Source organism: Phallusia mammillata, chromosome 2 (assembly GCF_965637545.1).
Source record: "Phallusia mammillata chromosome 2, kaPhaMamm4.hap1.1, whole genome shotgun sequence".
Taxonomy (NCBI): Eukaryota; Metazoa; Chordata; class Ascidiacea; order Phlebobranchia; family Ascidiidae; genus Phallusia; species Phallusia mammillata.
In genome coordinates, this window is record NC_137253.1 from 27,325,446 (window position 1) to 27,349,386 (window position 23,941).

At 37.6% G+C, this 23,941-nt stretch overlaps 2 protein-coding genes across 2 annotated transcripts; one reads left to right on the plus strand and one right to left on the minus strand.

Moving 5' to 3' along the window:
- Window positions 1–154: 154 nt before the first annotated feature.
- LOC145214841 (galectin-5-like) lies at window positions 155–3,070 on the plus strand. Its single transcript, XM_080083445.1, has 5 exons — window positions 155–256; window positions 1,292–1,345; window positions 1,682–1,773; window positions 1,900–2,065; window positions 2,699–3,070. Exons 1-5 carry the CDS (start codon window positions 203–205, stop codon window positions 2,846–2,848), a joined length of 516 nt encoding a protein of 171 aa, XP_079939571.1. The 5' UTR covers window positions 155–202; the 3' UTR covers window positions 2,849–3,070.
- Window positions 3,071–5,441: 2,371 nt separating this feature from the next.
- LOC145215083 (uncharacterized) lies at window positions 5,442–15,213 on the minus strand. Its single transcript, XM_080083732.1, has 11 exons — window positions 14,941–15,213; window positions 13,816–13,953; window positions 12,504–12,695; window positions 11,355–11,573; window positions 10,971–11,059; window positions 10,080–10,537; window positions 9,562–9,690; window positions 9,065–9,123; window positions 7,413–7,610; window positions 6,806–6,972; window positions 5,442–6,145 (listed from the first exon to the last, which is right to left on the minus strand). Exons 1-11 carry the CDS (start codon window positions 15,139–15,141, stop codon window positions 5,884–5,886), a joined length of 2,112 nt encoding a protein of 703 aa, XP_079939858.1. The 5' UTR covers window positions 15,142–15,213; the 3' UTR covers window positions 5,442–5,883.
- Window positions 15,214–23,941: the final 8,728 nt, after the last annotated feature.

Sequence of the window (23,941 nt, forward strand, 5' to 3'; positions counted from 1 at the left end):
ACCTTAACCACTTTTTTTAAAATTGCCATCGTTAAAAGTTGTTTGTTTATAAACTTCTATGATACCTACAAGGTCCACACAACATACTAGATTTAGGTAGTTTGGCAACTAAATTACGACGACCATTTTCGTTCAGATTGCCGTGAACGCAAAACACTACGCTGAGTTTTACCACCGTGTGCCTTACAATCAAATCAAAAACATGAGAGTCTGGGGCAAGGTGCAAGTTGCTCAAATACAGTATGGATTTGAGTCTGTAAGTCATGTTTAAAAAAATTGGCAACCTTGCTTACCAAACGCCCGTATTTGCTACAAACTGTTTTATTGTTAATGAATAATTTGTTAAACTACATTTCTTGCATAACATGCTCATCTTCACATCTTGGGAAGCCAGGCAAAGCATTTTTATATCTTGACACGTTGGCTCAGAGTTAAAGCGGGACCCAACCCGAAAGTAACCCCAGCCCGAAGCCGAATCGTTTTTAAGAAGCTCGTTTAAAGCCCGAAAGTATGATGGCATGAATATTAAGTTTCAGGGCTGTTAAACATTAGCTTATCCAGCAACTAGCTACTTGGCTATAGGCAGGGTTGCCATACCGTCCTTATTTCTACAATTTATCCTTGTTTAAGTGTTTAAAAAAAGTGTTAAAAATATTGTCCTTATTTGTAGGAATGTCCTTGTTTTTGACTTGAGCCCTTATTTTGTCTGATTTTTAACAATTACAAGTCGTCAAATCCTTGTATCCAGTAGAAGTAAGCCTAGACCTGAGCTGTTGTGAGATGCACAAAGTATTTTTTACTTGCAAGGAGTTGCTGGCAAAAACGATGCCATGTGATGTGTCATGGCTCGTATAAATGTAAAGTTTGTTCAAAAACATTTGTTTCGTTTTATATAAAAATTACATTTTTCAGTTATCCTTATTTTGGGATCCATGTCGATGGCATCCCTAGCTATGGGTAAATGTTATTAAAAAAATTACTGACACAGAATGTGAAGTTAGGCCCAAATTAAGTTTGTTAAAAAATGTGAAGTTAGGCCCAAATTAAGTTTGTTAAAAAAACAAACCCAAATCCGATCTGAAAAGCCTGGTCCGACTAACAACTCTGCCGTGGCTGGAAGTTAAAACCTTTGGAGTTTTTCAAAAAATAACGAAAACTAAACTCCTATTCTAAAATCTATAGATCAGAATTAACCAACGTGACATAAACGTAAAACATATGCTTATTTTTTACAGTTTCATGGTTTATTGCCACCACTTTCACTTTACACAATGTTTGTTTTTCTGTTTAGGTCGTACCTACGGCTCCTCCACCTGCTGTTCCTAGTAATCACCATGTAAACCCGGTAAACACGTGTTTCGACAAGACTGATTAAGTGACCATACTATGATCAATACGCTATGTGTATTCCAATACCAAATCATGTTATTTCTTGTACCAAAACGACATTTTCCGCAACACCACAAAAATAAATATTACTTGCCATATCTTGGAAAGTTGCCCAAGAGCGGTTTATTTAATTTTTTCTAGTTTCTTATCTTTTGTCTAAGGTTGCTTAAGAAAATGCATTTATGTGCAAAACTACATGTGGAGAACATACCAAATTTTTTTTAGCTTTAGGGAAAAACGATCACACAAATTGCACTTTTATTTATAAAGTAAAAAGTATTCCTGTTTTTAGCCGATTGGGGTCCCGATTACATTTCCCTTTCCTAACATCAGAGATCACACTGTGGCTATATCTGGAACTCCATTACTTACTAGTAGCAGGAGGTAAGAAGTAGTGAACAACAACGCATTGGAGAAATGCTTTAGTAAATCCTTTTCAAACCGATTAGGTCATACATTTAGAAAACGACACGTCAGTAACTCGCTTTGACAACCAATTTTGTTTTACAGATTTATCATCAATCTCGAAAATGCGACAGGTGACATTTACTTCCACATGTCGTCAAGATTTCCCGAAGTCGCAGTGGTCAGGAACAGTCTTTTTTCGAATGCTTGGGGAAAAGAGGAGCGACAGTTGACAAGAGCTTTCCCGTTCGTTGCCAACCAACCTTTCCACGTATGTTGTTTATTGCGTTTTTTGTATGATAAGTATTTATTACAAAAGTCATGTAGATTGTAGAGAAAGGTTGAGGTCTTCGAACCTCACCGAAAAACAATATACTTCTTGACAAAGAATGGCAACCTCGCTGAATGAAAAGGGCAATCATATCATAGTAAGCCAGGTCTATTGAAGGCGTCACACAGAATCAGCCGGTCACCAAGCATTTACCATGTGGCAAGGCGTAGGCTAGAAAAATCTAGTTTATCGGGACTGGCGCTAGCAGCCGAGCTACACCGGCTCAGTGGTGAACCCGTCGAAAGTCGAGACACAAGCAAAGTTACCTAGCTCGTATGTTGTATATGTCAGCTTCGTAGCAGGAGATCGCCAAATCGATCAACAATCAGTTAAGGTATGAATCCATAATTGGGATCACGCCTGAAGCATCGATTTCTATACGAGTATGCGGCGATCCCTTGTCTGCATCGATGTTTCAGGGCTGATCTCAGTTATGGATTTATATCCTAGTTAATTACTTTATCAATGTGTATACGCATTTCGACAAATTGCAATTTCTAGCTCCTAAAAAACGTTTCGGGTCTATAATTGGTCACGTTTTCAATTTCATTAAAAAACTGTTTTGTATTTCAGATTGAGATATCTGTGAATTTGCAACATTTCCGGGTGACCGTAAACAGCGTGCATTTATTCGACTACGTCCATCGTCGTAAACCTCTCATTCAAATGAACTGCATAAAAACAAGTGGCGACGTCAGAATTGCTTCCATCGACTTCCGCTAGATGGCATACTAGTGTGACTGCTTCCATGTGCCCTGGTCTTGGATGAAAATAATGTTTGCGTGTTTTGATATCTGATGTTTTGGACTTTTGATAAATTGACATGTACTGCGCTCTAACAGCATAACTGACTGGAAACCTGGACATATATGTGTAGTCTGGTGAAACGCTCGTCCAAACTGCAAGGAAACTTGTAAATAAATGATTTGTCGAAATGCAGTCGTCAAGCAGTGTCAATAGTCTCTGTTTGCCATTGTAAAGTTTTACCCTTTTATGGTAATATAGTCACTAAGAAAAAAAGGGAATCCAATAACAGGCGGAACTAGCGTTCAGAGAGTACGAGATGACCAAGCAAAAACCAATTTTGCAAATCACTATGTTTGCAACACGTGTAAAACCAACGTAATAGGATACTAAGTAATTCAAATGCAAAATAGAAACTAGGGTTGGCCCGATACTGTATCGATATTTACAACCGATGCTAAGTGCACTCTCGGTGCTCCGACAGTTTGACTCTGTCGGTCGTTGACTAAAAAACAATTATACGCGCCTGGCCTGTTTTTGGCCAATCTTTTGCCAAAAGTAGCTTTTCACAGGCTTTTGACTCAGTCGCCAATGTATCACAATCGTTCTGATAACACACGACACAACAATTTGCCATATCAGTAAATTTAATAACGGTTGGGTTTGTTTGTTGTTTAATTTGTTAAGGTGGTGGGATAAAAGGGACGTTTAAAACAGCAGGAAAAATGTTTTAGTTTAGAATTATAGCCTTCTCGGACACGTTATTGCGCTCTAAATGAGGTTACTTTGGATTAAATTTATATAGGCTATTGCAGTGCTTTACAAACGGTCACTTAACACTAAATAACATCCAATAGTGACTACAAGCAACATATCTTGCATTCTTGACTGTTGGCCCATGGTATTTATAAAAAAACATATTTTGACATTTTTTGATTACAATTTTGTTTGGGTGTAATGTTACAACATGGGCGTACATGGGCGAGAAACTGAACATACTTTTAAATGTGAATAATGCGTTTTTTACATGTAGTCACTAAGGCGTTTCCTAAACCTAAGCCCGAACCCGACCCGACTTACAACTCTGGTTTGAAGCTCACCGGAACACAAAATATTTTTTTACAAAAACTGGAAACCTTACCAAAAGATAAAAATATTCTTTTGATAAAGAATGACAAGCTAAACAGGTCACCATAATCAACTTGTACATGCTTCTCGTCCAGAAAAAAGACCTGATCTAATGGGATGAGAGCTACCGACCTTTGGCGTAACAGGCAGCCAAACCAAGCACTTTTTGCATTTTAAACTATTCCAAAATGTGTAAACACATTTGGACCTGGGCATGCATAAAACCTAGAGATTCAAAACAGGCAGCTTAAAGCAAGACTTACAGGGCTTGCATCAAATCTGTGAGTTTCAAAAGAGGCAGCTTAAAGCAAGACTTACAGGGCTTGCATCAAATCTGTGTGTTTCAAAATAGGCAGCTTAAAGCAAGACTTACCTAGGGCTTGCATCAAATCTGTGTGTTTCAAAAGAGGCAGCTTAAAGCAAGACTTACCTAGAGCTTGCATCAAATCTGTGTGTTTCAAAAGAGGCAGCTTAAAGCAAGACTTACAGGGCTTGCATCAAATCTGTGTGTTTCAAAATAGGCAGCTTAAAGCAAGACTTACAGGGCTTGCATCAAATCTGTGTGTTTCAAAATAGGCAGCTTATAGCATGACTTACCTAGGGCTTGCATCAAATCTGTGTGTTTCAAAAGAGGCAGCTTAAAGCAAGACTTACAGGGCTTGCATCAAATCTGTGTGTTTCAAAAGAGGCAGCTTAAAGCATGACTTACAGGGCTTGCATCAAATCTGTGTGTTTCAAAAGAGGCAGCTTAAAGCAAGACTTACAGGGCTTGCATCAAATCTGTGTGTTTCAAAAGAGGCAGCTTAAAGCATGACTTACCTAGGGCTTGCATCAAACCAGAACTATTTAGAACCGCGGTACAAATTGGACTGGATTTTCATTTTTAGTTTGTTTTAGATGTAGATATTGGTTGGACTGTTTGCCCAATTGGTTCATTCGATATGCTGACATTTCAAAGACACAAAAACATTTTTGGTTAGGGCCTAAAATTTGGGCCCGTTTTCAATTTTGATTCAGCAAATTGTTCTACGTTTCAGATCGAGATCTCTGTGAATTTGAAACATTTCCGGGTGAGCGTTGACGGCGTGCATTTATTCGACTATAACCACCGCCGCAAACAGCTCGGTGAAATAACCTGCATAAAAATCTATAGCGAAGTCATAATTTCGACAGTCGACTTCCACTAGATAGAATACTAGTGTAGCTGCTTCCATGTATCAAGTTGATGATAAAAAATATGCTTTCAATACTAGACACATTTTTTTGCTAAATTCGGATGTACAGCATGAACGATTTGATATTTGGTCATATATCCTAATTGTGTATGTAGTCATTGTCTGGTGCGATGCTCGTCAAAACTGCCAGAAATCTTGTAAATAAATGATTTGTAATGCAATTGCAGTTAGTTGCTGTTGTCAATGTAAGTGTGAAGTATCACTTGTGACAGAACCGAGCAGGTTTTCATTTACACTAAGGAGAAAAGGGAAACGAAAACACAAATTGGTGGCGTCATAACTTGCATAAAGTGACGAATAGACAGTTGATGTTGATGAAGCAAAAACTAATTTTGTAATCACAGAAAAAACACAAATCACAGCCATACAGCCCAAACAAACTAACTTAAACAAGATATGTAAGCAAGGAACAAAGTACCAAAGTACCGATGGCATTTAAACATACAATCTGATGAGACAGTAAGGCGGCAAAGTATGTTTGGATTTTTTTATTGTTTTTTTTGCATGATTGCAACTTTCTGCATATTATTTAATGTACAGTACAAAGAGAAATGCAGCCCCAAGCTCATATGTTTGAACTTTTAAGTAAAACAAACACGATTTAAGCGTAAAAACGAACTTTTCAAATGCAATAAAAATAGGAACTTTCACCTACAAGACGTCTTCCGATTGGATACGCATCAGTGGCTTTGTCACGGGGTCAGGTGAAAGCTTTCGTTCTTCCTCGAAAACGTCATCAGCCTGACTCGACAGCGGCATCTCGGTCCGGGGATTAGAGCTTGGAAGTTCGGCCGACGGCATTTTGGTCTTCGGTTTCCTGCGGATTGATCCAACAGGAGTCGAGATGTGGAAGGTAGAGGTACTGAAGAGACGTCGGGTCTTCTTTACACAAGGACACTTGGCCCGTAGTTTTCTGCCAATTCAATATAAAGTTAATAAAATGTGAATCTGATTGCACGGTAACTTACCAGGCAAGGCTCCTGCTGCTCTGTACTGCTCCGTTTGAAACAAATATTCCGTTTAAAGTTTCTGAAGAATGTGTTTCAACTGTCACCTCTCTGTGTTTCAAACTGGAGAATCTAGCTATTAAACTCACAAAATCACCTGCCTGAAAATAGTTCCAAGTGTATGTCTGAAAAACTTGACTTAAGGACAATCTTTTAAACAGAATCTACTAGATTTAATTCCACTTCATTTTGCACATCTGTCTGTTGCTCTATCATAATCAGAATTCGCTGGTACTTATAACTTTAGTTTACTGTGAAAAACAAAAACTTTTCAACATACTCTTAATTCTGCTTGTGTACGGTTTGCTCGCTTACATTGGACTGACCAACGCTAAAAACAAATTTTAAATTCACTCCGTTATACTGGAGTTTTTCTTAAAAAATCCGACAATAAAAGATTGTTTTCGCCGACGAAGAAAAAAGCAAACTGTCTCTAGATCCAATGCTTAACTGTTTTAAATCTCCTCACAGACATTATTGTCTTCACTGCTACAGCCAATTACAAAACTATCGGCAACTTTACAACTGCTATTACAATCCTATAGTTGGAAATCAATGTTGCTTACCTGTAACGCTGTTTGCAGTTCTCTCTGTAGTGGGGGTTGAAAAAAACGTACACTATTGGGTTGAACAGCGGAGAAAGGAATGGACCAAAGAGAGTTATGATCTCTATGGCTTCAGGTACGTAAATAGCGTTGTAGGTGGATGGAATCACTTGTATTAGTTTTCGAATCTAAAAAAAAAATTCGTGAAAGTTTTCTAAATTGGTGCCAAATAAGAATCCGTTTCGAGGAAACTGTTTTCAAGTTGAGTTGCAGTTTCTATTTGATATTTAAATTTTACACGTCAATGTAAGTTATTATATTGCATATTTGCTAGATGTGTGGTTAATAGCTTATTACAACTTACCATTGTTAAGTAACTTTATATATATATACACCAGAAGTCTGAAACTGAGAAGACGCTTTTGTTTTAAATTCACTCATTATAGTTTGTTTTGCGATAAATCCAATTGGGCCCAATAGACATAGAAAACGTCATGATTTTTTCACAACAAATCGGCAAAATTCAGTGTGACATTAAGGAACAATTCCTTCCCTTTTTGCTCCCTTGGTCAGGTATGTCTTGTCCTGTTACAAATAGAACACAAAACGACAACATTTCATTGCTTACCAGAAACGGTAGGTAAAGAACGACAAAGACCATGCAGATGGCTGTGGTCATCTTGGTAATGCGGCTGGCGCTCTTGCGCACCATGCGGTGTTTCTTGCGCTTTTCGGAAGATCGCCTGGTTGAGCCGCGCGCGTTGAAAGGAAAAGGAAAGAATGACGATGTTGAAGAATGGAAGAAGCGACGTTTCGACGCGTCACTCTGAAAAGTCAATGTGGGCATAAGATGAATTGAAAATAAATAATGACACTGTTTGTGAATGTATTTGATTCAAGTTCATGTAAATATTAAGTCATCCGACGTTAAATTGAGAGGATATATATTCATATTTGGCCATGACAGCAAGTATCTAATCCAAACATCAATGACGAATGACCTAATGTGTTCATGAATTTTATATAAACTTGTTTCTACTGTCATACGGTTCATTAAAGTTATATCAACTAAGCAACAAACTGACTGATTTAATCTGTTTGGTTAATGTACTAAATGTATAATTCACTTATGGCCAGTTGAGCAACTATAGTTAACTTAAAACATGGCGTTATGATGAAATTGTCTACATAGGCTGATAATTAAAATTTAAACAATTGGTGGTCGTAATGCGTCAATGTATTCGACTTTGATTTTGGCAAAAACTTTTTCTGTTTTATCAATTTGCGAAAAACTAAGATATTTCATGTTAATATGCAAATTCTTCATGCAAAGTGCGAACAAAATTTAAAAAAATCAAAAAATCGCCAAAAATGTCTCATGAAGCAAATCATAATAACGTTAACTGTGAATGTTAGCAGATGTGAATGTATGAATCAAGTGATAGATTTTTTTACATGTTATCAGTGTTTGACATCTCTATGACCGTCAACCTGTGGCGCCCTAGCATGACGTCATGAGGATGCGGCAAATGGTTTCACGATGATAGCGATGACGCATTTTCCTGTTATCGTTAGGGAGACTTGTAACTTAGAGGCCGGATGCCCATGTAAGTAAGCACGGAAAGGGTTACTGATGGCCAACTTGGTACTGGCTACTGTGTCTAAGGTGCAGTGGCATTGTATAGGATTTTTTCGTGTCGATTTGTGTACAATTTCTGTATGTTGTGCAAACAGGTAATGTGTGGTTTTTTATTGCCTGTTAAGTCTGCTTTTATACGCACCAGTATATATGCCACTACAATAAATTCCCAGGCAAAACATTTTTTGTTACCGCTTCAAGAAAAAAACTGTATTTTAAATACAAACCTTCAACTTAAAGCCAATAACGCACTATCCCCAAAAACCCGTTTGCATATGTATACAGGGTTTGTGCACATGTAATATAATTAAATGGAGGCTAATGGCTAGTATCGCGGCAAAAGCTTCGTTATAAGCTTAGTGCACATCCTGCGCCCACAAGATACAAGCCAATGCGGCCACCGTCTTGCGACTTATTAACTTAGTATTTTGACCAGAAACTAGTAAAAAAAGGTTCTTTTCCTCGAAAAGATAAATGATATTCAGATCACATCAGGACATTTTGCGCAATTTTGAATCCAGCTAATACACCGGCGATGGTTAAAAGATAGAGATTGAATAAAAAGGTTTCCTCTGGCTTGAATTTACTTGCAAAAGTTGATCGTCGACTAGTTCACTACGGTCAACGTCACAAACACGTACCTCGTCACTTGATCGGGTACAAGCCGAAAATCTCCCGGAGTCATTGTCGGCATGTTTCACTGAAACAACAAGGACACCGTGATTTATCGCAGTTCAACATGAATATAGTAATATCCTCTTCTGACAACTGCAATATTATCGGTTAAACTGCAAGTAGAGTTTTTTTCACTGCATATTTCTCAGACGGAACTTATGTATTTTATCACAGCACACGTACTGTTTCTTTTTAAAGTTTAATGTAAAAGTAACCGGTCTTGTGAATGGATTGCGAGTATATCGTTGGATCGTTTACATGATGATGCACGTGCACCATCACTAGTATTTCGATACTGGAAATTAAAACTTTGCTGCAGTGCTGTAGCGGCCATCAATAAACTTATGGCGCACAACAATGCCATAATAGTCATTTACATACAAGCAGTGACTTATTTTTTTCCATGCATTGAATTTAACTTTGAATCGTTTAGTCCAAAGCATGCATAATATTGTTTGTTTACCTCCTGGGTGACCGAGTACTTGACGCAGTAAGGTGGGCGTCTGTGGTTTACTGACTGACACAGCTGGAAAAACTGTCTGCAGGATGTTGTCGGCACTGGAGCTTCTTACGAGGGAACGGGGACGAGAGGCTAAAGCGAAAAGAAAAATGCTGTAAAGTAAGTTTTGAAATTACGATGGCCTTTTTAAATAAAATGTAAATTTATCAAAAAAGATCTGACTATTTTGTAATTTGCTAAAATCTTTTTGAAAAGACAAAAATTTCAAAAACCATTTCAAAAGTTTAAAGCATTCATTATTAAATGTACGTTTCATAACGCTGCACATAATGCCACAAGCGACGCACGTTAAGAAAACATTTGTCGTTCGATATAGGTTTGTTCGATAAAGTGTTTTCTTACCAACTAAACATTAGGTATATTTTCAAATAAGAAAACAAAAAATACGAATGTAGTACAATCGAGTACACTCACTCCTCTAAGTAAAGTCTGCATAAAAATTATCGCATACATAATTTTACCTGTCGAAAGTCGCTTTTGTTTCTTAGGTGTCGGCCACTCATTGTTTGTATTTCGAAAAATGAGGGGTGAAGGAGGTCGCGGGTTTAGGGGGTCCAGAGCGGGTGGGGTAAGTAATCGACTGGTGGCCGTTTGGGGCGTGCTGGCCTGGGGTCTACGCCCACTTCCGGAACTCGTCTTTGCTCGGGGTAAAGGTGTAATAGGTGGGGTTAGGGTCGTAGTGGGTGTGGGGGTATTACGGCCAAATCTGCCGCTATTTGTGCGCGGTTTGGACGAAAGACTGTTTGTGACCTCACTCGCGCTGTCCTTGTCGATTTTGGGGATGTTAAGGGGTGGGGGTCGAGACTTGGACATTCTTTTTCGAAAGACTGAGGGTGACGGGGTGATGGCGGGTTGGAGTGAGGTTGGAGTTTCCTCGGCCGCTGACATGTCTAGGATGTCATCAGCGCTCTTGTGCAATCTGAAAATGAGCATTTTTAACAAAAGAAAACGTATATTTCGCAGTTGCATCGGGATAGTGAATGCAAAGGGTATTATATGTTGAAATAATTTTTTTTTAGAACAAAATGTTTCGCAAATGATCTTTTGGTAAGACAAAAATGGTTGTAATTGCATTAGCAGCTTGGTAAATTTAACATGCGAATAACCGGATTCGTTTCAAAAACCTATACCTATACACCCGAGAAAAATAACATGTTGCGGATACAGTATTTTTGTTTAAAAATAACAAAATTTGTCATCGAATAGTCGTTTTAGTTGTTTCATCGCATTACCTTTAAGAATTTTTTTTTCCCATATTATTTTCATGTGTGTAGCTAAGTCCCTGCATAAATGCCACAAACATTGTCATGAACACAAAGCAAATGAGGGGTACATATAGTGACAATGCTTACTTTTTGATAATAGATTTTCTGACAGACGACCGTTTTGACTTCTCGTGCAAACTTCTCATTTTTTTCATTTGGGTTTGTCGCTTGCGTATCTGTAAATTGCACTTAATCTGGTAATTTCTTGCTTAAAGTATCTGCAACCAAAAGTTTTCATTGCTTTGAAGCACGCCTGTTAGTTTTCGGGCTCAAAACACAAAAATAAAAGCCATCATAGAGAGCCAGGTCTAATAAAGGCGCTATACCGAAACAAGCCGGTTTTCCAAGCATTTTGGGCTAAGAATAAGCTACATTACTGGAAAAATGTACTTGATAAAAGCATGCAAAAACATGGTCATTCTATTGTTTAGCAACGGTTAAAAGGCATCAAAATGCTAGTTTTCAACCTACCTTAACTACAATTGCAATGTTAGCCGCAAGCAAAATCAGTAGAAGAATTGTGTTCACCAATGTAAGTAGCAGATTAAACGCTCGGTATTCTATACCCCATTCAAAGGAACACACATCTAGCCATGGTACAGCCACGTAGTTCCCAAAGGTTGTGTAAAACGGAAGTGTAAAGTAAAATCCAAAAGTACCAAGCGTTACTGCAAGTACCGCATACTTCGTCTGCGTAAAAAATGTAACAGTGCATTATTTTCAAGTAACAGTATTTAGGACAGGGGCTAAGCACAGTTTCACAGAACTAAAACTATTACATCCCTTGTTTTCACTTTGTTGTAATTTCACATGGTACCAAAAACGCAGAGTACAAATACGACTCCATATGTCTGCCCTCTAATTGCTGTTCAAATCAGTTGGTACAAACCAATTACACACAATAAAGGTGGCACGCTATGCCATTATCGTTTTGATATAACAAGTAAACTGGCAAGGGTTGTTTTAAAAAATTTGCGGCCCCTAATTGTTGGGTGGCAAAAGTTGTGACAGTACAAAATATTTAGAGAGGGTTCACTGCAATTACTCGCATCGTAATTCAAAATTATACACTTTTACAGCATTTGAAGTTTCGCCATGTGCCGAACCCTATGAAATTATTATTGCGATAAAATTAACACGGTGATTACATCGCACTCAATCAAACTCTAAGCGGTACAATCAAAGGATGCGTGTACAAGAGTAGTTACGAGAAAATAAAATCCTAGGCATGGTTTTGTAAATTTTCATACACTCAGTGGTAGACTACACGCTATACACTTTTTTGACTGAAAACGTATTTGTCTTGTAATAAAAGAAACATCTGTCGCAAATTTCTCTTGCAAGAAGAAAGTAGGTGATAGAAAAGTATGTGTCTCTTTGAATTTGTATGTTCACAAGACTAAACTTTAAATTGGCAATCCTGCCTTTAAGTAGGCCTAGTATGTCATTTTGCAGCCTTAATTTAGAAGTAAGCTAACCCATCGACTTTCAGGTTGCAGCATTGTAAAACTTTGTGTTTATAAAGAAATTATCACCACGGCTAGGCTAAAACTTTATAATGGGTGGGTATAAAGATAAGGGCCGTATTTGCAATGTAAAAATACGTTGTATGACACATACCTTAAGGTAGGGATGGCCTTTGTACCAGACATGGAAGTAAACAGCTACCGCTCGATCAATGGCCATAATGATTGCTACCAGAGGAGAAAACAAGGTACTGGTGGCAAACAGGTAACCACTGAAGTTGCACAAAATCCGGTTTGGTGCACAATCTCCCGGCATAAACATTGGGAACAAAAACAGGACGACGCACTGCATAGAAAAAACATTAACAAAAAATATTTTTTCTAACATAGGAAAAAACATGTTGGATAGGGTTTCTTATTCTGTTGGGTCGATTTTTGCGTCAGCGACATCAATTACGAGTTTAATGTAAATATGGAGCCAGGAAACGAAATAAAGATGATAAATATTTATGTGTGTCAAAACTTTTGACGGACTCACTTCGCTCGAGATTAAAAGACACTCGTTTACAGATTAAAAAAGTAGTTCATATGACGCTGTTTGAGTGTTTTGTGAATACTATATAAATCTGCGTCAGTGAAGGCGCAAGATGGCCTATGAAACCTTCAAGCTATTCTAGAGTTCCATTCCAACCTACCCTGTCTCGATATTATCCGGTACTAAAAAATTAACCCATTCATAATTTTGCTTCCTGGACGTCAACCTTTTATAGTGCACTTGACGCACCGCTTAGATCACGTAGTCCTTATTTAAACTTTAAACCGGCCTGGATGTGACGTGCGCTATAACAGGATAACTTATTTTTTACACTAGAAATTAGAGCATGTAGACTAAAAAATAGAATCAAAATTAAGAAGTGAGTAGCTTTCAGACACAATTGACCAAGTTTAATTTGCCCAAATTTGTTTGTTACAATTGTATCAGAACCAAATTATACTCTACCATGTTTAAACAAATTATCATCGTACAGGCCTTGCGCTTGCTTTACAGCAGGGGTGTGCAACCTTTGTCATTGTGGGGACAAATACAATTCCCAAGATCATATCGCGGGCCGCATTTATATAACACAAAGTGATTTTCCTTCGTTGCATACCAAATATGCTCAACTACAAGTAAAATTAACATATGATTCTAACTACATATTAGCAGGTAGCAGAAAAATAGCAGCGGGCACATTAATCTGTTTAAAAATATATAATAGTTGGACTCGTTTGTCAGTACATTTGAAATCCAAGCGACTCTGCCGGCCACACAACCTTGAATCAACAAGCCGCAGATTGCACACTCCTGCTTTAAAGGGTAAAATTAGGTCCTTAACGCAGCCGAAAGAAAACGAAACATTTGATCAAGAACGTTCAACAATAACGGCAACCGTTTGCTTTAAAAACTGCAAATAGTATTGGTTTACCTGCAGAATATCAAGCAAGTTCAAGGTCCGAACGCAGCCGAAAAGAAACGAAACGTGCTTTCCTCTGACATTGGTTGATATGCTGAAAACGATAACCGAGGCAGCGATGTTGACGAACAGCATGAGCAGTAGGATAACCTGAGGTAAAAAAGGAAAGATTACTTAAAACACAAAAACGATTTATTCATCTTAAGTGCATGTTAAACAACACTGTCTCGCAAAATTCAAGCCCAAAATGATAAAAAAATCAGAAACAAGCAAGTTGCCTAAATTTCTACCACACGACTAATGTGTCTGAAAAAGTTAAATTTGTTATCTACTCGGTTTCGAATTTTATTATGGATAAGAACATCAGCAGGTTAGCAAAGACGCTGGTGGCGTTATAAACAAGATCCGTTCCAAAGGTCGAAGCAAGTGTGTGACATAAAATTTTGCTGCACTGTTCAATCTATTGCTTATGTTGTTTACGCCTACGCAGGGTTAGATGTCTTAACGAAAAGTTGGGGTTCTTGTACGTAAAGGGTAATACAGGACATCCTCTATAATGCAAAAAAAGAAAACGACTGGCTTATCCGGCAAAGCGCCATGAGTAACGCTATATGCACTAAACGATAACATTTTACGATGTATGAAACTTAGCCAGATTGTGCCCGACAAACTTACTTATTTACTACATTGCTGTGATAAGAACTATACGACTGGGTCGAATATTTGTAAAACTATTTTTACTCCCAAAACATTTCGGAATAGTGTGCTGTTTGGTGATTAATTAAAAACATCGTTATCATGGTTCGTCCCTATGTGCGTGTTCACAGTGTGCACTGTTTGAAATGTTACTGACACATTGTCGTTGACTTCAGTTAACATGCTTTGTATCTTGGTGAAATTTTGCCCTCTAATCAATCAATCCCGTTTATTTGTTTCAAGAAAGAAACGTAACATGAACGTATGCATGTCAAAGCGTTAGGAAATGGTTAAGTTGGGGCCACTAGTGGCTTTTTTCAAAACTAAGCTAATCAATTTAAGATGGGTAATGTGAATGTTGCAAAAAGTTACTTGGTTTGAAACAATTCAAAGCTAAATTTTAATTTTGTGTAATTTTGCCGTATTGAAAAGCTATCTAACCTGAAGAACAATTCGAGAAGGTTCCGACCACACATCACAGTTAAGTATTACAGCATCACCAGTGAAGTTAGTTGTTAGGTTCCCAGTAAATGCGACAGTGGTGGAAAACAAAACACCGCGACCAGCTTGCTGAAACGTGGCTGAATTCGTCGGACTGAAACCTGATCCAGCAATGACTGTCTGATTAGCATCCAAAACCATTTTACTCTTTATAACGAGCCTAACAAACCATTTTAGTTGCTGTTTGTTTCTCAACCAATCGCTATTCAAATGCTTCCTAAAACAAGTGATTTTGTAGTTAATTCCTTTTAATTTGCCTATTACTGCTGGCAAAACATGCTGCACGAAATTGTGACAGAATGCAATAAAATCTACCTCAACAATGATTACTTCAACATAAATGCCTGTACTTTTACAGCAGCAGTCACATGCACTACTACTCAAACTACACTCCTTAAAACTAAATTAAGTACTACGAGCGAATTTGAGAACCGCCTATAAAGCACACTGTTTCGCCACAATGCTCAGGGCATCCTGTCGCCAAAAATCACAAGCAGGCTGCAGTTCTGCGGCTTGAGGACTCAATGGGCCACAGGAAGAAGCTGTTCATTCATCAGAGGCTCATGTGTGTGGTGTGACGCATCGCCCTTTAGTCGAGGAGAATTACTTATTTTACTCTTGTTTCCATTGATCCTGTAAAAGTGTTTCTTAATTAATTTAAAAATGTAACCAGCGACTACTGGTATGAAACCAAATAATTTGTGCAATTAGATATCAAATTTTCGGTGACAAAGTAGTTTTCAAATCGTTGATTTGTGTTTAGGGTCCACTGATTTTTTTACCTAGGTCTCAACAAAAATGTATATGTCTGCATTTGCACTTTTTCCATAAAGAATCCAACGAACTCCATGTCATCTAATATGCTTGCGACCCTTCGTTAAAAGTCTTAGGAGAAAAGAAGGCTAAAATGTAGAGTTTTCTTTTTGGGATATATTTTGCCCTGATGAAATACGGCCTATCACAAGCCAACGAGTTTAAGCCGAGTATAGTTTGACTAATTTTAAGCCAAATCAAAAAATAATAATACGGATTTAAACTTAAAAGACATGTCTACGGTTGAGTTCGAATTTCATTAGGAAATATAATGCGAATACTAAAATAAGGGCTTTTGGGGGGCCAGGAGAAATATTCTACTTTCGATACTGTATTTTCACCTAGCATGCAAGCAACAGTAACAATAAATGTTACCGCTAAACGTTTCGACACAATTCTAAATGGAGATGTATGTGTTTATAACCAGAGTGGAAAGCGGGCCAAACATTTGGGGTCAAACTCAACCCAAAACTAAAAATAACCTCAAGTCCTAATCTTTTCGTCCGAATTAAAAAGTACTTTCGGCGGACGAAAAAAAATTTTGCACATGACCCTGCTTGAAAGTCATACAACCAAGCAATACATTTCCTGTGACGTGTATCGTACAATAGCAATGAAAACAGTTAAAAGAATTTGTATTTGTAGCAACACACGAAAAAAGGTTTTCCTTTGACAGTAATTGCCAGTTGGTGGTAAAAAAATCCGAGCCGTAACTTTACAGCCCACATAACAACCTATTAAAACAACAAAAACTTCTGCAAAGGTAGCAGAAGCGGTTGGTGGCGCTAAAGAGCATTTAGATTGAAAAATAAATAAATTTGGATGTCCAGGAAAGGTAATAAGTATGACGGTTCGCCTAGCACTTGTGGGCCACAACAATCTCGCTTTACGCATGCCGAACACGTCAGCTACAACCACAATAATGGTGACAGGTAAGTACCAAGTGTAACTGTAGCGTCGCACCTTTAGTGCAGAGCTTGGAAAAAACTGCCTGTGCGAGCAACAAAATTTTTATCAAGTTAAATGACGCGCGCTAGAAACGCGGTTTTCTGCAAATAAAACGACATAAAAAAAGCCGGAGTAACAGCGACAAACACATTTACAGTAAAGAAACAAATAACGTATCAAACTTTGACCGTTCCAAGCCTTTTGACTACCCAGTTGGTAATCACAGATTGCTTTTGCACTGTAAAAATCGTAAATATCGCAGTCAGTAAAATACATAAAACGCACCAGGACACCGGCCACTGCATTATAACATACCGGCGTACAGCAGTGCAGCCGAGCCACCTTGTCGCACAGATCACATAGATCGATGCGATCGAATCTTGTCCACTGTAATTGTTATGGCATAAACAGGCAGACAAGCAAAGTATGCAAAATGGGACTAAGGCACACTAACTTACCGGTAAATAATCCGGGTGGCGATAATACAACGCTCAACGCAAAGTACACATAGGTCCAATTTTACTTAGCTACAGCTCAAGCTTTGACACTGGTCAATGGTTTGCACATTTGAAGTAAATTCTTCTATTTTTTACGAATAAAAGCAGATAACCGTTAGTTATCTGGCACAACTCACTTCCATGTGGTCAATACAAAAGGCAGATCAGAAACTACTAAGCAGAGACTGCAAACTGTTCGCTTAGCAATGACATACATGGGGCGATATCGTAGCGCTATTTTTTCTGCGTCTATGGTTCAGGACGCTGCTTTAACGGCTATAGCCGTTAAAACCAATAAATAGACCGCACCCTACCCTTGATGCTTTCGCAAACACAAAGACGAATAAGCAAATCTGGCTTTTGTTTTTGTCATAAAAGCTAAAATACGCACAGTTTTAGACAACAAAATTGGGCTAAAGTTGCACTTAAGAACATAGTGAATAAATAAATAAAGGTAATATTATTCGCAACAATTTGGAAATGAATAGCGTATGGTGACGAAGCAACAAAAAACTTTAACCAAACTGTGCACTAAACCAATAAATAATATTATGGGGAACGACCAACATATAGTGACAAAACAGTGCAATAAAGAAATTAGTAATATTATCCGTAACACTAGTCTCTGGGTAACGCAACCATGCGGTCCCACACAAGGTAATTGCACCACAATGGATTTGAAGGCACGGAGTCATTGTTGCGTCAAATAGCAATGCCAAGACGATATTCCTGGTGCACGTACATAACAGCTTGGAGCCACCAAAGGCAAGAAATCTTACACTAACAGTATTTATAATCAAGTTGCAAAAAATTAAAACACAAACGGACACGGTGGTTCCGCAGTGCAAAAATTGGTATCAAATTCACCACTGATTCCATCTACTTGCATAAAAATTGTAACAGACAGAATATTTTCTCGGAGAATGTGTTGAGCAGTCACCAAAGTTTTCCACTGATAGTTTACTTTTAAGCTCATTTATCCACTTCTGACACTTAAGATACTCGTTGATAAAGTGAGCTATTCTAAAGATTATAGCTGGAAGGAATTGACCTGGACGGCAACAAGAACAGTGGCCATTTATGTACGGTCCAATTTCGAAGACGGGTCCAAATCTTTCTCCTATTACGCTGGACGTTGCTTGTGCGATACGGTCATTCCTAAACTCAACATTAAGTACAACCTAAAAAAGAATGCTGTTTTTAGCCAATGGAACAAAGTTATAAGCGGACTTGTAGTTGGAGCCTAACCCGCCTTTTTAAAGAAAACCCGATAATGTTTAAAAGTTGGTGAAATTTCTGCACAAATGAAAGCACGCCAGACTCGAATAAAATATGTTTAATTTAAAATGATAATATAATTATAATTATAATGCAAATTATAATATAACTTTCAATATTTTTTCTATAATGCATAACATACTTGCGCTAAATCTTCGGTTGCCAGTGAAACACCACCAATGCAAATGATAGCTGAACTTCTTCGAATGTCTTCGAATTTTACTGCTGGCATCAGATTTTGTTTGAGCTCTTTGTACGAATCACAAACCATCTTTGCACCATGACTGTGGCAAAACCAGATTAAACTGATTTCGCCACACTGTTTGTGATCCAGAGCGATAGCTTTGATTTCATTTTTCAACTGATTATCAGAGCCAAATGCAGATACACAGGTGTTTCGCAAAACTTCTCAACACCCGGTTCAATGTAAGGATCAAAAACAGTTTCTTTTATATTTTTTAAGCTTTCGATGAAGTTTAATGGATTTTTGCCGCCCAATCCAGCCACAAAATACAGATGGGCATTTGAGCAAGTTGTCATAATTTTAGGAGTATTAGCACTCTATGCCTTTGTATTGCAAAGAAGAAATGTTTGGATTGATCAAAATGCTTAAATAAATTAAAAATAAACTCACTAAAATAGTCACTTGCTAAAAGACACAATTATACGCCACTATATATTTACCATTTAAACAGAAATGCAAAATACACATCAAACATTAGTTGTTACATTCTCTTTATCTATTCCCATAAAGGACCAAGTTTAATTTAAACTGTAATCAAGTACTTGTTTTAGCATTATTCTCAATGTTTGACAGGCCAGATATGGCCGCCTTACGTATAATAAACGACATGTAAGTTACCAAGAACAGCTGATTTTAAAAACTTTTTTCGCAGTCTTATAGTCATTGGATAAGGGCAGTTTCAAAATGTACGATAGTTTTAAATTCCTACACATCTTGCTGCCAGACATTTTGTATCCATCAAAACAAAAATTTTGCCTCAATTATTCTTCTTAGATTTCAACAGAATTTATTTGCTCATTCACGTACATACAGAACTTGCGCACAGCACAAAGCTGTTTGGCCAATCTTGCCTCCTTTGTGTTGCGTGGTTGTGTAATGAGTAACTGGATACACTGGTTTCTAGTTTCTTTTGATTGGTAAACCTATTTTAATAACACGCCAAGAGTCATGACAAACCATGGATGCTCGTTGAACAACAGAGTTCCCAATTTGTTCCACCTAGTTTGTATTGAGTTTGCTCCACAGCGGCGAATTTCACCACAGTTGTCAAAATTTAATGTATGATGATCATTCCATTCTTTTATTTGCTTGCCTCGCCGCGATTTGCTTGCCTTTTCAGACTTATATTTAGGCACATGTTTTATTTAGTAACAAACTATTTTAATCTAATAAAGTAGGGTACCATTTAGCACATTTGCAACCTTGTTAGTGTTAATAATTGTCTCGGTAGCATGTACGAATGTAACTATTTACCTCCCTAGTTTTTTGTGGTTTGCTTTAAATTACGGTGTTAAGGACGTTGTTGAATCGATAAGGCATTATGGGATTTTTATGCAATCTATCTAGCAAAATAAATCAAATAAAAAAATCAAACGGCAACTACAAAAAAACTGGTCGTTTTTTGTAACGTAGTTTACACTATAATTTTTGTTGTTTACCTTGTAATCTCAAGGTTAATCCGAAACACTCTATTTCGATTATTTTTTTATTTTTAGTTTTCGTAGCTCTCCCCAGTATAAGAGAATTAAAGACGTGTACGATGTCTGTTTAGAAAGTACTTCTTTCTGTTTAAGACTTCTATTTATTTTCTACAGTCATACTTGTACAAACTGAAATATGATACAAGAAATTACAAACACGCACATGCAGATGTCACAAATAAAAATTAGTAAACATACTATTATACTACCATAATATATAATAACTTGTCTAGAAATTGTTTGGTCATGGACTATATTCACAAAATTGTACAAGAGAAGTTATTTAAAATGTGTTTTGCATGTTTGGGATTTTGGTCGTGGTAAAAGCGATTTAACAACTGTTTTCCAGTCGTTGCATAAAATGTAATCGCTAATATAGTGAGCAGTAGTTTCGTTATTTTGGGGGAAAAAATAACTCAACCCAGCCGAAACAAGATTGCTCCCTCTTGTTAAAAAACCTTGCGGTTGCTCTGTTACAGTGACAATTTTCGGTTTATTGTTCTCTGGTGTACCACCCGACCCACAACAAGACGATATTTTAGGACAGCGTGGTCCAACTGCAGGCCCGCGGGCCAATTGTGGCCCGCGAGATAATTTTGTTGGCCCGCGAATGTCCCAACATTTTAATGACAACTATAAGTTTTGTTTTCAATAATTCAATGTTTTTAAAATGTGAGGATTAACACACACTAAATATTGCAAAATTTCCTATTGTGACGCATGACAAGGCATTGTTATGTAATAAAGGGTTCTGCTTCTATAAACCGTTCGGGGGCATTTTTGCGCTAAAGTGGAAACTGAATGTTTTTGACAGCTTTTACTTAGTATATAACTATAAAGTATAAAAATAAACTTATCTACAGATAAAAAAGGTGTATAGTTACCCTAGAGTTTGACCCAGAAAAAAGTTTTTCTTGCAAAAATTTAAACCTTGGCCCGCGTAGTAAGTTAACGATTTTGAATGGCCCGCAACAAACCGAAGTTGGACCACACTGTTTTAGGACAACACATACAACAGTACAGTTCTCCACAAAGGGAGCAAGTTCCGCAACAAGTGAGCAAAGAAAATGTTTTTGCATTCTGATTATTCACTGAAGAGTGGGACAGGCCACTGAACGAGGAAGAAGGCATTGAAGAAAACCCAACTTGGGATGAAACACTCTTTCGCGTGGTTTTTCGTGGTCATTTACTGCCGTCGCAGCACGTGCATGATCCATCTATTAGTGGACCAATCTGTTGTAACTTACCCTTTTGGTCTCCGTATATATTTCTCCCCATCTTTGCAACGCTGTCATTTTCAAATACAACGTTTAAGACAACCTAGAAAGAATTAACAATTTATGCAATGACATAGCAAACATAAAGATCCTAAAAAGGAAATGTAAGTTACTAAAATACTCGTAATGCCATCGTGCAATCAACTTTTATTGCCATCTTACCACAACTTGTTTATTTTTTATTAACCATTTACTATGAACTCAATAACTATTTTTACCTTTGCTAGTGATTCAGCTGCGACAGAAGACCCACCAATACAAATAATTGCAGATTTATTAAAGACTGAAAGATATTCTTCAGGAAGCAACTCATCTTTTAGTTCCTTGTAAGCTTGGCACACCATACTTGCCCCGTAACTATGGCAAAACCACACCAGACTGACGTACTTTTCACAGTTCGGATGTACTTTAGTAAGCGTTTTAATCTCAGTTGTTAATTCCACATCTGTGTATATTCCATGCTGACAGCGATTTTTCAAGACCTTTGCCTCACTTGATTTGAAGTCGCCGCCGAAAATGCTTTCTCTAATGCCTTTAAAAGGCTCTACAAAATCATCTGGATTGTTTCCTCCCAATCCAGGAACAAAATACAAACAGGCATTTGGACAAATCTTATTGGGTTTCGACACGGACATAGTTTCAGCAAGTCGTTTAAGCACAAGATTTAAAGACAAGAATTAAGAGATGTTCTTGAACTGTTGTTCATCCAACACTTGCTTTCAAGAGTTTAAGTAACTGTGCGCGGGTTCCTGCTTTTTTATTATCGACCAAGAACAAATATGTTTCGACAGTAAACGAAGACGTTAATACAAAAGAAAACTTCGACGCCATTGTCATGAACCGTGAGAGCATGAAAAGAAAGGTAAACACAAAACATACGTTTTTTTGTTCCATCCTTCATATTTGTATTGGGCGGAAACTTTCCCACAACTGGAAATGTTTTGAATATACGAGAAGCTGAATTAGAATGAAATCAATTGTGTGAGCACAAAACCCACGCAAATTCCAAACTTGACAACAGACCAGTAAAGACATTTAGACATAAAAATTAAAACATGGTAGTCAAATTTACCGGTGTTAGAAGTCAATTTCAATTGACCACATACGCAAAACACTGCTGTACTTTTAGGCAACAGACAATATTGTCTCCTAAAACATGTGATTTCAATACATACATCTGCTTAATAAATGAAAGAAAAAAAGGTATATTTTATTCCTGGTTTACTGTTTGGTACCGAAAGATAACCAGTTCAATCTACTTATTTTTTGAGTGTCACAATGAATACAATCAAAAGCTGGATCATTTACAATGTATTTTACATGTCTTTCTTTTCGGTCGCGGCAAAAGCGACCTAACAACTATTTTCCAGTTGTTGCATAAAATGTAGTCGTCGATGTAATGGGCGGGGTTTTCATTTTCTTGGGGTAAGAAATACTTCATCGCACTTTTTACCACAGTAGTCGCCCTCGTGGTAATACTTTGGGGCTGCTCTGTTATTGTGGTAAATTCTATTTCGTTGTTTTTTGGTTTACCACGGGACCCAAAACAGGATTTCTCACAGCATTTAATTCTTTGGCAACATGCGCAGCATTTACACGCACAACAGTTGAGTTCTCCGCAAAGGGAGCAAGTTCCGCAACAAGTGAGCAATGATACATTCTTTCCATTCTGGCCATTTACTGAAGAGCGAGAAAGCCCACTCTGAGTAGAAGAAGAAATTGAAGAAAAGTTAATATTAGAAACACCACCCTGTTGATTTTTTATTGCTGCTTTTCTTCCGTCGCAACACATGCAAGATCCATCTTTTAGAGGGCCAATCAGTTGTAACTTTCCTTCGCGGGCGCCATATACACTAGATGCGCCCTTCGCCACAGGATCGTTCTCAAACTCAACGTTTAAAACAACCTGCAAGAAAAAAAACAAAGAATAAAATCGAATCAATAAACCTGTTTAATCTGAATTCAGCTCATATCAATTACATGGTGCAATTTTAGGCGTTGTAAAAAAATCTCGGGTAAAGTGCATTTTATTCAATGCAACGCCGCTTTAACTGTTTAAAAAAATAAGTGCTCCATTCACCTTAACAAACGATTCTTTAGCGAGAGAAGAGCCGCCGATACAAATAATTGCAGATTTGTTAAAGATTGACAGAAACTCTTCGGGATGTAACTCATTTTTTAGTTCTTCGTAAGCTTGGCAGACCATACTTGCCCCGTGACTATGACAAAACCAAACCAGACTGACGTACTTTTTACAGTTTGGATGCATTTTAGTAAGTGTTTTAATCTCAGTTTTCAATTCAACGTCTGTTTTCAATGCATACTGACAGCGATTTTTCAATACTTTTGTCTCACTTGACTTGAAGTCACCGCCAAAAATGCTATCTCTAATAACTTTGAACG

Excerpts from the sequence above, each read along its gene's own strand:
- LOC145214841 (XM_080083445.1), top strand. The coding sequence starts at position 203 with ATGAGAGTCTGGGGCAAGGTGCAAGTTGCTCAAATACAGTATGGATTT. Across the intron at positions 1,774-1,899 it reads TTACTTACTAGTAGCAGGAG|ATTTATCATCAATCTCGAAA; the intron begins GTAAGAAGTAGT and ends TTTGTTTTACAG. Across the intron at positions 2,066-2,698 it reads TTGCCAACCAACCTTTCCAC|ATTGAGATATCTGTGAATTT; the intron begins GTATGTTGTTTA and ends TTTGTATTTCAG.
- LOC145215083 (XM_080083732.1), bottom strand. The coding sequence starts at position 15,141 with ATGGTTTTGGATGCTAATCAGACAGTCATTGCTGGATCAGGTTTCAGT. Across the intron at positions 12,696-13,815 it reads ACTTGCTTGATATTCTGCAG|TGCGTCGTCCTGTTTTTGTT; the intron begins GTAAACCAATAC and ends TTTTCTATGCAG. Across the intron at positions 10,538-10,970 it reads AGAAAATCTATTATCAAAAA|ATTGCACAAGAGCGCTGATG; the intron begins GTAAGCATTGTC and ends GCTCATTTTCAG.